The 14,520-nt window shown below is 46.0% G+C and overlaps 1 protein-coding gene across 6 annotated transcripts in view; it reads left to right on the top strand.

The window, feature by feature from the left end:
* Positions 1 to 13,842, top strand: part of LOC139534620 (RAS guanyl-releasing protein 2-like) — a 61,755-nt gene extending 47,913 nt beyond the window's left edge. For all 6 annotated transcript variants that reach the window (XM_071333892.1, XM_071333891.1, XM_071333889.1 and 3 more), the window contains 4 exons: positions 6,280 to 6,316; positions 10,393 to 10,551; positions 11,901 to 12,005; positions 12,171 to 13,842. In XM_071333892.1, the coding sequence (XP_071189993.1) occupies positions 6,280 to 6,316; positions 10,393 to 10,551; positions 11,901 to 11,959 (255 nt within the window). In that variant the 3' untranslated portion in view covers positions 11,960 to 12,005; positions 12,171 to 13,842. The remainder of the gene's footprint in view (positions 1 to 6,279; positions 6,317 to 10,392; positions 10,552 to 11,900; positions 12,006 to 12,170) is intronic.
* Positions 13,843 to 14,520: the final 678 nt, after the last annotated feature.

Genomic DNA, 14,520 nt, shown 5'->3' with positions numbered 1-14,520 from the left:
AGATATAGGTTATACAAGGGCTCAGTTGTAAGGATTGGTGTTTAGTGTCTGTGGATGTGGGATGTAGGCCTTGTTCTTGGTGTCTGACTGATGGGAGGTTTTTAATGTCCTGTAGGTCTAGTTTAGGAAAGAAAATGTATACTCTTTGAAGCCACGTCTGGTCAGTGTTTTGGTGCCATCGAGGCTTGTTTGTGTTCGTTTGTTGGTCCCTGCTGTGTGTGTGTGTGTCCGTCCATGTGTGTCCGTCCATGTGTGTCCGTCCGTGTGTGTGTGTCCGTCCGTGTGTGTCCGTCCGTGTGTGTGTGTCCGTCCATGTCTGTGTGTGTGTGTGTGTTTGTGTGTCCTGTGTGTGTGTGTGTGTGTGTCCTGTGTGTGTGTGTGTGTCCTGTGTTTGTGTGTGTGTGTGTGTGTCCGTATGTGTGTGTCCATCAGTGTGTGTGTGTGTGTGTGGGGTCAGGGTATTCTCTGTTCTCAGATCTCTGGTGTGGCTGTGATCTCCTGGACCAGTCTTTCATGTCATTGTTCCCCCGCGGTGGGCTCCTAGTGCCTGCTTGATCTCACTCTCCCACCACCTCCCTTCTCTTCCACCTCTCTCTTTCTACCTCTAATGCTCATTTTCTCTTTCTCTCTCACACTTCCTATCAGTAGCTCGGTTTTAGTCCAATTGTTGTCAGATTTTCATCCGAATGTTCAAAAATCTGCATTTTTGAATGTATTTTTTTTACCAGAGAAGTGTTTCCATCAAATTAACTCGGTGCAGATAAAAGTAGTGCACATATAATAACTTTTGCGGTTAAATTCCCATGTACCGAATAAAAAAATACAGGCCATAAATACAGGCTATAAATACAGGCTATATATACAGTGGTTTCCATCGCATTTTCAACTCTAAAATGTTGTGTTATATAGTGAATGTGTCAACTCTGGTCTTGGCACGTGCACTCCAGCCTACAGCTACCAGATACAGTGTGGGTATAGCCTACAGCTACCAGATACAGTGCGGGTATAGCCTACAGCTACCAGATACAGTGTGGGTATAGCCTACAGCTAGCCTACAGCTACCAGATACAGTGAGGGTATAGCCTACAGCTACCAGATACAGTGTGGGTATAGCCTACAGCTACCAGATACAGTGTGGGTATAGCCTACAGCTACCAGATACAGTGTGGGTATAGCCTACAGCTAGCCTACAGCTACCAGATACAGTGTGGGTATAGCCTACAGCTACCAGATACAGTGCGGGTATAGCCTACAGCTACCAGATACAGTGTGGGTATAGCCTACAGCTACCAGATACAGTGAGGGTATAGCCTACAGCTACCAGATACAGTGTGGGTATAGCCTACAGCTACCAGATACAGTGCGGGTATAGCCTACAGCTACCAGATACAGTGTGGGTATAGCCTACAGCTACCAGATACAGTGTGGGTATAGCCTACAGCTAGCCTACAGCTACCAGATACAGTGTGGGTATAGCCTACAGCTACCAGATACAGTGAGGGTATAGCCTACAGCTACCAGATACAGTGTGGGTATAGCCTACAGCTAGCCTACAGCTACCAGATACAGTGTGGGTATAGCTTACAGCTACCAGATACAGTGTGGGTATAGCCTACAGCTACCAGATACAGTGTGGGTATAGCCTACAGCTACCAGATACAGTGTGGGTATAGCCTACAGCTACCAGATAGAGTGTGGGTATAGCCTACAGCTACCAGATACAGTGTGGGTATAGCCTACAGCTACCAGATACAGTGCGGGTATAGCCTACAGCTACCAGATACAGTGTGGGTATAGCCTACAGCTACCAGATACAGTGTGGGTATAGCCTACAGCTACCAGATACAGTGTGGGTATAGTCTACAGCTACCAGATACAGTGTGGGTATAGCCTACAGCTACCAGATACAGTGTGGGTATAGTCTACAGCTACCAGATACAGTGTGGGTATAGCCTACAGCTACCAGATACAGTGTGGGTATAGCCTACAGCTACCAGATACAGTGTGGGTATAGCCTACAGCTACCAGATACAGTGTGGGTATAGTCTACAGCTACCAGATACAGTGCGGGTATAGCCTACAGCTACCAGATACAGTGTGGGTATAGCCTACAGCTACCAGATACAGTGTGGGTATAGCCTACAGCTACCAGATACAGTGTGGGTATAGCCTACAGCTACCAGATACAGTGTGGGTATAGCCTACAGCTACCAGATACAGTGTGGGTATAGTCTACAGCTACCAGATACAGTGTGGGTATAGCCTACAGCTACCAGATACAGTGTGGGTATAGCCTACAGCTACCAGATACAGTGTGGGTATAGCCTACAGCTACCAGATACAGTGTGGGTATAGCCTACAGCTACCAGATACAGTGTGGGTATAGTCTACAGCTACCAGATACAGTGCGGGTATAGCCTACAGCTACCAGATACAGTGTGGGTATAGCCTACAGCTACCAGATACAGTGTGGGTATAGCCTACAGCTACCAGATACAGTGTGGGTATAGCCTACAGCTACCAGATACAGTGTGGGTATAGCCTACAGCTACCAGATACAGTGTGGGTATAGCCTACAGCTACCAGATACAGTGTGGGTATAGCCTACAGCTACCAGATACAGTGTGGGTATAGTCTACAGCTACCAGATACAGTGTGGGTATAGCCTACAGCTACCAGATACAGTGTGGGTATAGCCTACAGCTACCAGATACAGTGTGGGTATAGCCTACAGCTACCAGATACAGTGTGGGTATAGCCTACAGCTACCAGATACAGTGTGGGTATAGCCTACAGCTACCAGATACAGTGTGGGTATAGCCTACAGCTACGCAGATACTAGTGTGGGTATAGCCTACAGCTACCAGATACAGTGTGGGTATAGCCTACAGCTACCAGATACAGTGTGGGTATAGCCTACAGCTACCAGATACAGTGTGGGTATAGCCTACAGCTACCAGATACAGTGTGGGTATAGCCTACAGCTACCAGATACAGTGTGGGTATAGCCTACAGCTACCAGATACAGTGTGGGTATAGCCTACAGCTACCAGATACAGTGTGGGTATAGCCTACAGCTACCAGATACAGTGTGGGTATAGCCTACAGCTACCAGATACAGTGTGGGTATAGCCTACAGCTAGCCTACAGCTACCAGATACAGTGCGGGTATAGCCTACAGCTACCTGATACAGTGTGGGTATAGCCTACAGCTAGCCTACAGCTACCAGATACAGTGAGGGTATAGCCTACAGCTACCAGATACAGTGTGGGTATAGCCTACAGCTACCAGATACAGTGTGGGTATAGCCTACAGCTACCAGATACAGTGTGGGTATAGCCTACAGCTAGCCTACAGCTACCAGATACAGTGTGGGTATAGCCTACAGCTACCAGATACAGTGCGGGTATAGCCTACAGCTACCAGATACAGTGTGGGTATAGCCTACAGCTACCAGATACAGTGAGGGTATAGCCTACAGCTACCAGATACAGTGTGGGTATAGCCTACAGCTACCAGATACAGTGCGGGTATAGCCTACAGCTACCAGATACAGTGTGGGTATAGCCTACAGCTACCAGATACAGTGTGGGTATAGCCTACAGCTAGCCTACAGCTACCAGATACAGTGTGGGTATAGCCTACAGCTACCAGATACAGTGAGGGTATAGCCTACAGCTACCAGATACAGTGTGGGTATAGCCTACAGCTAGCCTACAGCTACCAGATACAGTGTGGGTATAGCTTACAGCTACCAGATACAGTGTGGGTATAGCCTACAGCTACCAGATACAGTGTGGGTATAGCCTACAGCTACCAGATACAGTGTGGGTATAGCCTACAGCTACCAGATACAGTGTGGGTATAGCCTACAGCTACCAGATACAGTGTGGGTATAGCCTACAGCTACCAGATACAGTGCGGGTATAGCCTACAGCCACCAGATACAGTGTGGGTATAGCCTACAGCTACCAGATACAGTGTGGGTATAGCCTACAGCTACCAGATACAGTGTGGGTATAGTCTACAGCTACCAGATACAGTGCGGGTATAGCCTACAGCTACCAGATACAGTGTGGGTATAGCCTACAGCTACCAGATACAGTGTGGGTATAGCCTACAGCTACCAGATACAGTGTGGGTATAGCCTACAGCTACCAGATACAGTGTGGGTATAGCCTACAGCTACCAGATACAGTGTGGGTATAGCCTACAGCTACCAGATACAGTGTGGGTATAGCCTACAGCTACCAGATACAGTGTGGGTATAGCCTACAGCTACCAGATACAGTGTGGGTATAGCCTACAGCTACCAGATACAGTGTGGGTATAGCCTACAGCTACCAGATACAGTGTGGGTATAGCCTACAGCTACCAGATACAGTGTGGGTATAGCCTACAGCTACCAGATACAGTGTGGGTATAGCCTACAGCTACCAGATACAGTGTGGGTATAGTCTACAGCTACCAGATACAGTGTGGGTATAGCCTACAGCTACCAGATACAGTGTGGGTATAGCCTACAGCTACCAGATACAGTGTGGGTATAGCCTACAGCTACCAGATACAGTGTGGGTATAGCCTACAGCTACCAGATACAGTGTGGGTATAGCCTACAGCTACCAGATACAGTGTGGGTATAGCCTACAGCTACCAGATACAGTGTGGGTATAGCCTACAGCTACCAGATACAGTGTGGGTATAGCCTACAGCTACCAGATACAGTGTGGGTATAGCCTACAGCTACCAGATACAGTGTGGGTATAGCCTACAGCTACCAGATACAGTGTGGGTATAGCCTACAGCTACCAGATACAGTGTGGGTATAGCCTACAGCTACCAGATACAGTGTGGGTATAGCCTACAGCTACCAGATACAGTGCGGGTATAGCCTACAGCTAGCCTACAGCTACCAGATACAGTGTGGGTATAGCCTACAGCTACCAGATACAGTGTGGGTATAGCCTACAGCTACCAGATACAGTGTGGGTATAGCCTACAGCTACCAGATACAGTGTGGGTATAGCCTACAGCTACCAGATACAGTGTGGGTATAGCCTACAGCTAGCCTACAGCTACCAGATACAGTGTGGGTATAGCCTACAGCTACCAGATACAGTGCGGGTATAGCCTACATAATGAGATTATTATGGACAAAAAAAGCTGTTGTCTTTACGACAGCCAATCGATGATCGTGGCACCAGAATAACCTTCCTGAGTGGCGCAGCCTACAGCTGTAGGCTAGCTGTAGGCTATACCCGCACTAGCTGTAGGCTATACAGCTGTAGGCTAGCTGTAGGCTATACCCGCACTGTATCTGGTAGCTGTAGGCTATACCCACACTGTATCTGGTAGCTGTAGGCTAGCTGTAGGCTATACCCGCACTGTATCTGGTAGCTGTAGGCTATACCCACACTGTATCTGGTAGCTGTAGGCTATACCCACACTGTATCTGGTAGCTGTAGGCTATACCCACACTGTATCTGGCACTGCATCTCAGTGCTAGTTGCATGCTAGTTGCATTACTACAGATCTCGGGCTGTATCCCAACCGGCCGTGATCCTGGAGTCCCATAGGGCGGCGCACAATTGGCCCAGCATTGTCCGGGTTAAGGGAGGGTTTGGCCGGGGTAGGCCGTCATTGTAAATAAGAGTTTGTTGTTAACTGACTTGCCTAGTTAAATAAAGGTTAAATTAAAATACATTTTAAATAAGACCCCTGATATTAATTATAAAGGAGCATCTGGCTTCAAGCAGCCACTTTCACCATCCTGTAAAGTTCATCATAACTTATTTCATCTGGAGCCTAATAAACTGCATGCTTGCCTCAATCGTAGTGGGTTGACCACACAATATGTGGTTTTGATTTGATGATTATTATATCAATATTTGAGCATGAAGGCATTTCCACCGCCATTTCCTGCATAATTCATTTTACAAACACAAAAACAGCTCACCTTGTGTAGCGTATTTTGTTTTGTCGACATTTGGAAAGTTTACCTCAAGTGTCTCTTTTTCCAGCCGTCACTCTTTGTTTCTACCTGTCTCTCTTTCTACCTCTCCCTCTCTCTCCCCACAACCACCTGCTCCTCCTCCTTTTCATGCTCTTCTCTTCTCTTTCTACTCTCTTTCTTCTTCTCTCTTTCTTCTCTTTCCTCCTTGTTACTCTGCCTTCATCTGTCACTTCCCCCACCTCCCTCTGTCTCCTTCATGTTCCAAGAATCTCATGAAAAGAAGTGACAAATTACTTCTCTCTCTCTACCCCTCCCCTCTCTCCAGATATGGGGCTTCTACAAACAGGGATACAAGTGTAAAGGTAAGAGTATCAATACATTTATCTAACTTGAATAGTTCAAATAGCTACAACATGTCTATGAAATAAATGTTTTATGAATTCTTCCGCACATGGCGTCATTGAATTACCAATTCCCTTTGTCATCATCGATTGCAAACAATCATAACTCAAACCAAAGGTGGCTTTGAGCTTAATGTCAACGGCATGGAAACCATGGCAAATTATCAGAGTACATGACATTATCTGCTTACAGGGCTCCCTATGTCAACACTTGAACAGAGCACAAAGGATCATCATTAAATGTGTTGACATTGGGAGCCCTGAATGAGGATAATGTAAGGTAGTCTGACCATGTGTTGACATTGGGAGCCCTGAATGAGGATAATGTAAGGTAGTCTGACCATGTGTTGACATTGGGAGCCCTGAATGAGGATAATGTAAGGTAGTCTGACCATGTGTTGACATTGGGAGGTCTGAATGAGGATAATGTAAGGTAGTCTGACCATGTGTTGACATTGGGAGGTCTGAATGAGGATAATGTAAGGTAGTCTGACCATGTGTTGACATTGGGAGGTCTGAATGAGGATAATGTAAGGTAGTCTGACCATGTGTTGACATTGGGAGCCCTGAATGAGGATAATGTAAGGTAGTCTGACCATGTGTTGACATTGGGAGGTCTGAATGAGGATAATGTAAGGTAGTCTGACCATGTGTTGACATTGGGAGGTCTGAATGAGGATAATGTAAGGTAGTCTGACCATGTGTTGACATTGGGAGCCCTGAATGAGGATAATGTAAGGTAGTCTGACCATGTGTTGACATTGGGAGCCCTGAATGAGGATAATGTAAGGTAGTCTGACCGTGTGTTGACATTGGGAGGTCTGAATGAGGATAATGTAAGGTAGTCTGACCATGTGTTGACATTGGGAGGTCTGAATGAGGATAATGTAAGGTAGTCTGACCATGTGTTGACATTGGGAGCCCTGAATGAGGATAATGTAAGGTAGTCTGACCGTGTGTTGACATTGGGAGGTCTGAATGAGGATAATGTAAGGTAGTCTGACCATGTGTTGACATTGGGAGCTCTGAATGAGGATAATGTAAGGTAGTCTGACCATGTGTTGACATTGGGAGCCCTGAATGAGGATAATCTGACCGTGTGTTGACATTGGGAGCCCTGAATGAGGATAATGTAAGGTAGTCTGACCATGTGTTGACATTGGGAGCCCTGAATGAGGATAATGTAAGGTAGTCTGACCATGTGTTGACATTGGGAGCCCTGAATGAGGATAATGTAAGGTAGTCTGACCATGTGTTGACATTGGGAGCCCTGAATGAGGATAATCTGACCGTGTGTTGACATTGGGAGCCCTGAATGAGGATAATGTAAGGTAGTCTGACCGTGTGTTGACATTGGGAGCCCTGAATGAGGATAATGTAAGGTAGTCTGACCATGTGTTGACATTGGGAGCCCTGAATGAGGATAATGTAAGGTAGTCTGACCGTGTGTTGACATTGGGAGCCCTGAATGAGGATAATGTAAGGTAGTCTGACCGTGTGTTGACATTGGGAGCCCTGAATGAGGATAATGTAAGGTAGGCTGACCGTGTGTTGACATTGGGAGCCCTGAATGAGGATAATGTAAGGTAGTCTGACCGTGTGTGGACATTGGGAGCCCTGAATGAGGACAATGTAAGGTAGTCTGACCGTGTGTTGACATTGGGAGCCCTGAATGAGGATAATGTAAGGTAGTCTGACCATGTGTTGACACTGGGAGCCCTGAATGAGGATAATGTAAGGTAGGCTGACCGTGTGTTGACATTGGGAGCCCTGAATGAGGATAATGTAAGGTAGTCTGACCGTGTGTGGACATTGGGAGCCCTGAATGAGGACAATGTAAGGTAGTCTGACCGTGTGTGGACATTGGGAGCCCTGAATGAGGATAATGTAAGGTAGTCTGACCGTGTGTTGACATTGGGAGCCCTGAATGAGGATAATGTAAGGTAGTCTGACCGTGTGTTGACATTGGGAGCCCTGAATGAGGATAATGTAAGGTAGTCTGACCGTGTGTTGACATTGGGAGCCCTGAATGAGGATAATGTAAGGTAGTCTGACCATGTGTTGACATTGGGAGCCCTGAATGAGGATAATGTAAGGTAGTCTGACCGTGTGTTGACATTGGGAGCCCTGAATGAGGATAATGTAAGGTAGTCTGACCGTGTGTGGACATTGGGAGCCCTGAATGAGGACAATGTAAGGTAGTCTGACCATGTGTTGACATTGGGAGCCCTGAATGAGGATAATGTAAGGTAGTCTGACCGTGTGTTGACATTGGGAGCCCTGAATGAGGATAATGTAAGGTAGTCTGACCATGTGTTGACATTGGGAGCCCTGAATGAGGATAATGTAAGGTAGTCTGACCGTGTGTTGACATTGGGAGCCCTGAATGAGGATAATGTAAGGTAGTCTGACCGTGTGTTGACATTGGGAGCCCTGAATGAGGACAATGTAAGGTAGTCTGACCGTGTGTTGACATTGGGAGCCCTGAATGAGGATAATGTAAGGTAGTCTGACCGTGTGTTGACATTGGGAGCCCTGAATGAGGATAATGTAAGGTAGTCTGACCATGTGTTGACATTGGGAGCCCTGAATGAGGATAATGTAAGGTAGTCTGACCGTGTGTTGACATTGGGAGCCCTGAATGAGGATAATGTAAGGGCAGACTTCCACTAGCTCCAACTCGTCTTTAAGCATACACCTGAACTCTGTCTGTACCACACTCAGTAGACTGTGTCTGTCTCTCAGGTTAGTGTCCCAAATGGAACCCTATTCCCTATGTAGTGCACTATTTTTGTTCTGAGCACTATGGGTCCTGGTCAAAAGTAGTGCACTTCGTAGGGAATAGGGTGCCATTTAGGGTGCTGGGTGTGAGTCCGGTTGTGAGTGTACCAGGCTGCTCTACTCTGCTGAGGGCCTTGTGTGGAATTCAATGAGAAGTCCCAGCCATTAATTTCCATTACCATTGTTGGCCCCAGTCACCGAGTGGGGGAGGCGGTGGCAACGGATAATTGAAATGAATTGGCGCAGAGCAGTAGTGATGAGTGTCTGACTGTGTGTGACAGAGAGTGTGTGGAGTCTCGATCAGTCTGGATGTTATATGGGAGAGAATACATTTGTTAAAACTAACTTTCGCTGATGCTGACGTTTTACTGAGCGCAAAAGGTGTTTTGAGTGAGATTGTGTAAATGAATGAGTATAGGTGTGTGTAAATGAATGAGTATAGGTGTGTGTAAATGAATGAGTATAGGTGTGTGTAAATGAATGAGTATAGGTGTGTGTGTAAATGAATGAGTATAGGTGTGTGTGTAAATGAATGAGTATAGGTGTGTGTGTAAATGAATGAGTATAGGTGTGTGTGTAAATGAATGAGTATAGGTGTGTGTGTAAATGAATGAGTATAGGTGTGTGTGTAAATGAATGAGTATAGGTGTGTGTCTATCTAGGTATGTGTTTCATTACTCTGAATTTCTCTCACTGACCCCCTCGACATCCCTGCTCCCCCTTTTCTCCCTGGTCCTAGAGGGTCCTTTGTTGTCAGCTGTTGTCAGGGTCTGTCTGTCTGGCGGTGTGTGTGTGTGTCTGCACTGCGTGTAAGCGCACCTACCTCTCACCACTCACTCTTCCCTTTGCCCCAATGATTCTATTTGCACCCATCCCTCTCTATCAAACGTTCCCTCTCTCTCTCTCCTCCCCATCCCCTATCTCTCTCTCCTCCCCATCCCCTCTCTCTCTCTCCTCCCCATCCCCTCTCTCTCTCTCCTCCCCATCCCCTCTCTCTCTCTCCTCCCCATCCCCTCTCTCTCTCTCCTCCCCATCCCCTATCTCTCTCTCCTCCCCATCCCCTATCTCTCTCCCCATCTCATCCTGCATTCTTCCCTCGTTCCCTATCTTCCTTCTCACCCTTACTCTCTACCTATCTCTCATCCTCTATCTCTTCCTCTTTCTCTCCCTCTCTCTTACCCTCCTACTCCCCCTCCTCGGAATTTCATCCTCCCTCTCTCCCACTCACTCCCTCCGTCTCTCCCTCCCTCGGACAGCGTGTGGAATTAATTGTCACAAGGCGTGTCGAGGTCGTCTGGCTGTGGAGTGTCGTAAACGGACCAAGAGCATCAGCCATGAGCATGCCCCCTCCCTTAAGGCTCGCTCCTACAGCTTCCCCCCCCCGGCCAACACCCCACTCAGCCTACAGAACACAGGTGAGAGACCCCCCCCCCCCCTCCAACCCCCAATCTGGTTTCACTAATACAATGGCCATATCTGACCACGATTCTTCAGATTTGGTGTCACTCAAAAACATGTCCCCCGGGAATGTGCCTGGCACAAATGCCTAGTAAATCAGGTCCAAAATCTCATTTGAAAACGGGTCCACCATTAGCATGTAGTTCAAATGAATGATTGGGTCGTTGTTAGTTTTGTTCGAGGATCCCTTGCATTCATTTTACCATGCTCACTATTCAAAGTGTCTGTGATTCCATTGGTGTGTGTTCTGTTTCTCCACAAATAGTTGTGACACGCAGACAAAGACATTTGGGGCATTCTTACCAGCCTGTGATTTGCAATGTAAATGTGACAAAAATCACAGCAACGTAACGAGCGGATGAATCATACATCAATCAATCAAATGTATTTATAAAGCCCTTCTTACATCAGCTGATGTCACAAAGTGCTGTACAGAAACCCAGCCTAAAACCCCAAACAGCAAGCAATGCAGGTGTAGAAGCACGGTGGCTAGGAAAAACTCCCTAGAAAGGCCAGAACCTAGGAAGAAACCTAGAGAGGAACCAGACTATGAGAGGTGGCCAGTCCTCTTCTGGCTGTGCCAGGTGGAGATTATAACAGAACATGGCCAAGATGTTCAAATGTTCATAGATGGCCAGCAGGGTTAAATAATAATAATCACAGTGGTTGTCGAGGGTGCAACAGGTCAGCACCTCAGGAGTAAATGTCAGTTGGCTTTTCATAGCCGATCATTAAGAGTATCTCTACCGCTCCTGCTGTCTCTAGAGAGTTGAAAACAGCAGGTCTGGGACAGGTAGCACATCCGGTGAACAGGTCAGGGTTCCATAGCCGCAGGCAGAACAGTTGAAACTGGAGCAGCAGCACGGCCAGGTGGACTGGGGACAGCAAGGAGTCATCAGGCCAGGTAGTCCTGAGGCATGGTCCTAGGGCTCAGGTCCTCAGAGAGAGAGAAAAAATAGAGAATTAGAGAGAGCATACTTAAATTCACACAGGACACCGGATAAGACAGGAGAAATACTCCAGATATAACCCTAGTCCACCGACACAAACTACTGCAGCATAAATAATACATCCAGGCACAATTAAGCCGCTGGGAATGGACGGTTCCCTCTGTATAGCTCTGTGTTATAGAATTATATTGTTTTAGAGTTGTATGCCGTTCAACAATGCCCTTGTCTAATGGGGAGAGTATGTAATGATTTTCATGGGTGGACGAGACAGTAGACAGTAGTAACCATGGTCACTGAACTCTTCTGTCTGTCTGTCTCTCTTTCTCTCTCTCTCTCTTGCTCGCTCTCGCTCTCAGTGATTGTAGAGGAAGATCTCCAGGCAGTGGAGGAAGGTGTGTTTGATGTCCATCTATAACCAGATGATAACCAATAGGCAGGCCTGGCCTGTTATGTCCCTTCAGGTAAAATGCATTCTGTAGCTACTATAATAGTTCATTTTGGAGGCCTTGGAAGATCACTAGCCAATGACTGAAGTAGCCTAATGTGATTTCAATGAACAATCAATTCACGTATTCAAGTACCGGTAGTCAGATTAATGAATGACTTCTCTCTGATAACTTTCCTAGAAGTCCTGCGTACTCTGGCATTCATACAGCCAAACACTGTCAGGAGGAAACAACAGTAGTCGGGAGCCAGAAGCCTGCTGGGGTCTGTTCAGCAGGGTACAACGTTACATAACGCAGATATAAATGTATCATCTAGTACAGATATGATTGTCTGTCGTGTAGAAGAGGGAGTCGTTTCAGCTCTATCCATTCCATTTCTATCTGCAACATTCAGACTGCCATTAGGTAGAACAGATATGATTGTCTGTCGTGTAGAAGAGAGAACGTTGTCCACTTTATTCAAGGCATGTCACTCACACACAGAGCGAGAGAGAGAGAGAGAGAGATGCCGCCACATAGTGGAAAAATACTGCAAATGCATACCTTACATTTACTCAAGATTTCAACTCCCTCAATTTAAGTGAATTTGTACGAAATGTCTTTCTGTGTTAAATCTATATTTTAAAATCAGTACGTAGGCCCATGTTTTCATATCTCTTACCTAGTTTAAACACTGAATAGAGACAATAAAATCACAGTGTGTTTAATGTAATGTTATTACCTTCAAGTCTAAGTGGTATGTTTTAGCTCTGCATTTAGCTACCTGTTGTTATTATTATGTCTATATTAATAACCTAAACGATGTCTCTCCAAAATATAAGAGGTGCTGTTATTGCCAAGAAAGAATGCAAAGGCTACATGCCACCTGGACTTCCAACTGCTTTCTCTGGAAGAAAGCTTTGCTTTGTCGGAGTAGCTTGGTGTCTTGCTTCTTTGTAAACGTTATGGGAGAAACTTTAAAACACACGGTGTGTTCGATGTCAGAGATGAAACGTTTCAGCTCCAGAACTACTGCTGCTTTCGTGGATTGGGTATCAAACCGCTATCTATCACAACAACAACAACTCACATGGACTGTGGAGCGTACATCCTGAATTTGAATAGCATTTGAATGCTGTTGTATTTTTGTCCTCCTGTTTACCTGAATATCAATGCTTTTCCTATGGTAATTTGACTGTGGTGTGTGTATGCACGGTATACTGTTGTAATACTGTTATGTGTGTATGCACGGTATACTGTTGTAATACTGTTATGTTTCAGTGCACCGACACGGGACCTTTCCTCTCTCAGTAACTTTCTATGTAGTTTGAAACGGTGAATGTTACACATTGTCCTGAGAATTGACATCTATTTTAACGTCTATTTTAATACGAGACATGTAAGTCTATTGTCTTGTCAAGCATGCTTCAAGGGGATCCACATTTGCCAAAATGTCTTAAGTGTATTTTTAATGTTGCACGTATATTTCTTGTTTTAATGGCAACATGAAATCCTGTAGGCGAGAGACTCCTCAATGTATTAGTTTGGGGTCTGTATCCTCTGAGGGATAGTCCCACAATGTTAGCTGTTTATGTATCTTTGAATGAAGTACTTCCTCTGGCTTTCATTAATACTGTATTGTATATCCTGCTTCTTTACTTATGTCCAAAACTAAACTGCCAGCCCTACCATGGCAGTTTCTCCTGGACAAGGGTATAATGTGTTACAGTAAGGGAACTAATGCTTTAATCTGATGTCATGTTGGTAACTCTGTGGACATGTCTCTGCTGTTTCTGTGTTAAATGCAGAATGCATCACTCTGCTATTTGTTTTAAGAAAGATGTACAACATGAAAGGACTAATAGCACAGCAACCCAGTGATGCACCGTGTGTGTTTGTGACTCTTACAGAATCCATGCCCGCCACACATTCCTTGTCTAAAGTTTATATCCAACCCACTTTCCCTACCATCATATAGTTGCTTGACGTCCGGTATTGGAATTCTAAACCAGCCGGCCATGCGCTCTGTTATTACCAAAGAAACTAAGGGCTCTATTCAATCCGTATTGCAGAAGTTACAGCGTGATTGAAATTTAAAGGCAATGTTCCCGCGTTAGCCAAGACTGCATTCACCTTAAACGTAGTATGTGCCGACTCAATCGGAAATTAAGTTTGCATTTCTATCGGGCAATCTGTAACGCTCCAGCTTCGCCCTCATGTGGGTGCTAGCAAGCAGGCAAGGTAGTGCTAGATACCAACATCCAATCAAGTCGTGTCTGGAAGCTATAGTGAGCTTTGCTTGAACAATAGCGTTGCGATAGCGCAGAGTATTTGCATAAAGTTCAGCTTTCCCCAACTTTGGTCCTGCCTTGTTCACGCTCCCTCGCCCATGTTCGCATCGCCCAACAGTCCCCCCCCCCCCCGCACACTTCACTTCCCTCCTTTGAAAATGAACGGGGCTCCGTTGTTTCATCGCCCCCCAATTTGTTATGTGGAAATGCACCGTCAGTCGATAACCTCTATTTGATTCCTCAGCTTCCATCTCACACAT

The sequence above is a fragment of the Salvelinus alpinus genome, chromosome 11, assembly GCF_045679555.1.
Source record: "Salvelinus alpinus chromosome 11, SLU_Salpinus.1, whole genome shotgun sequence".
Taxonomy (NCBI): domain Eukaryota; kingdom Metazoa; phylum Chordata; class Actinopteri; order Salmoniformes; family Salmonidae; genus Salvelinus; species Salvelinus alpinus.
The sequence above is the reverse complement of the archived record's forward strand: the minus strand, read 5'-3'. Positions and strand labels throughout refer to the sequence as shown.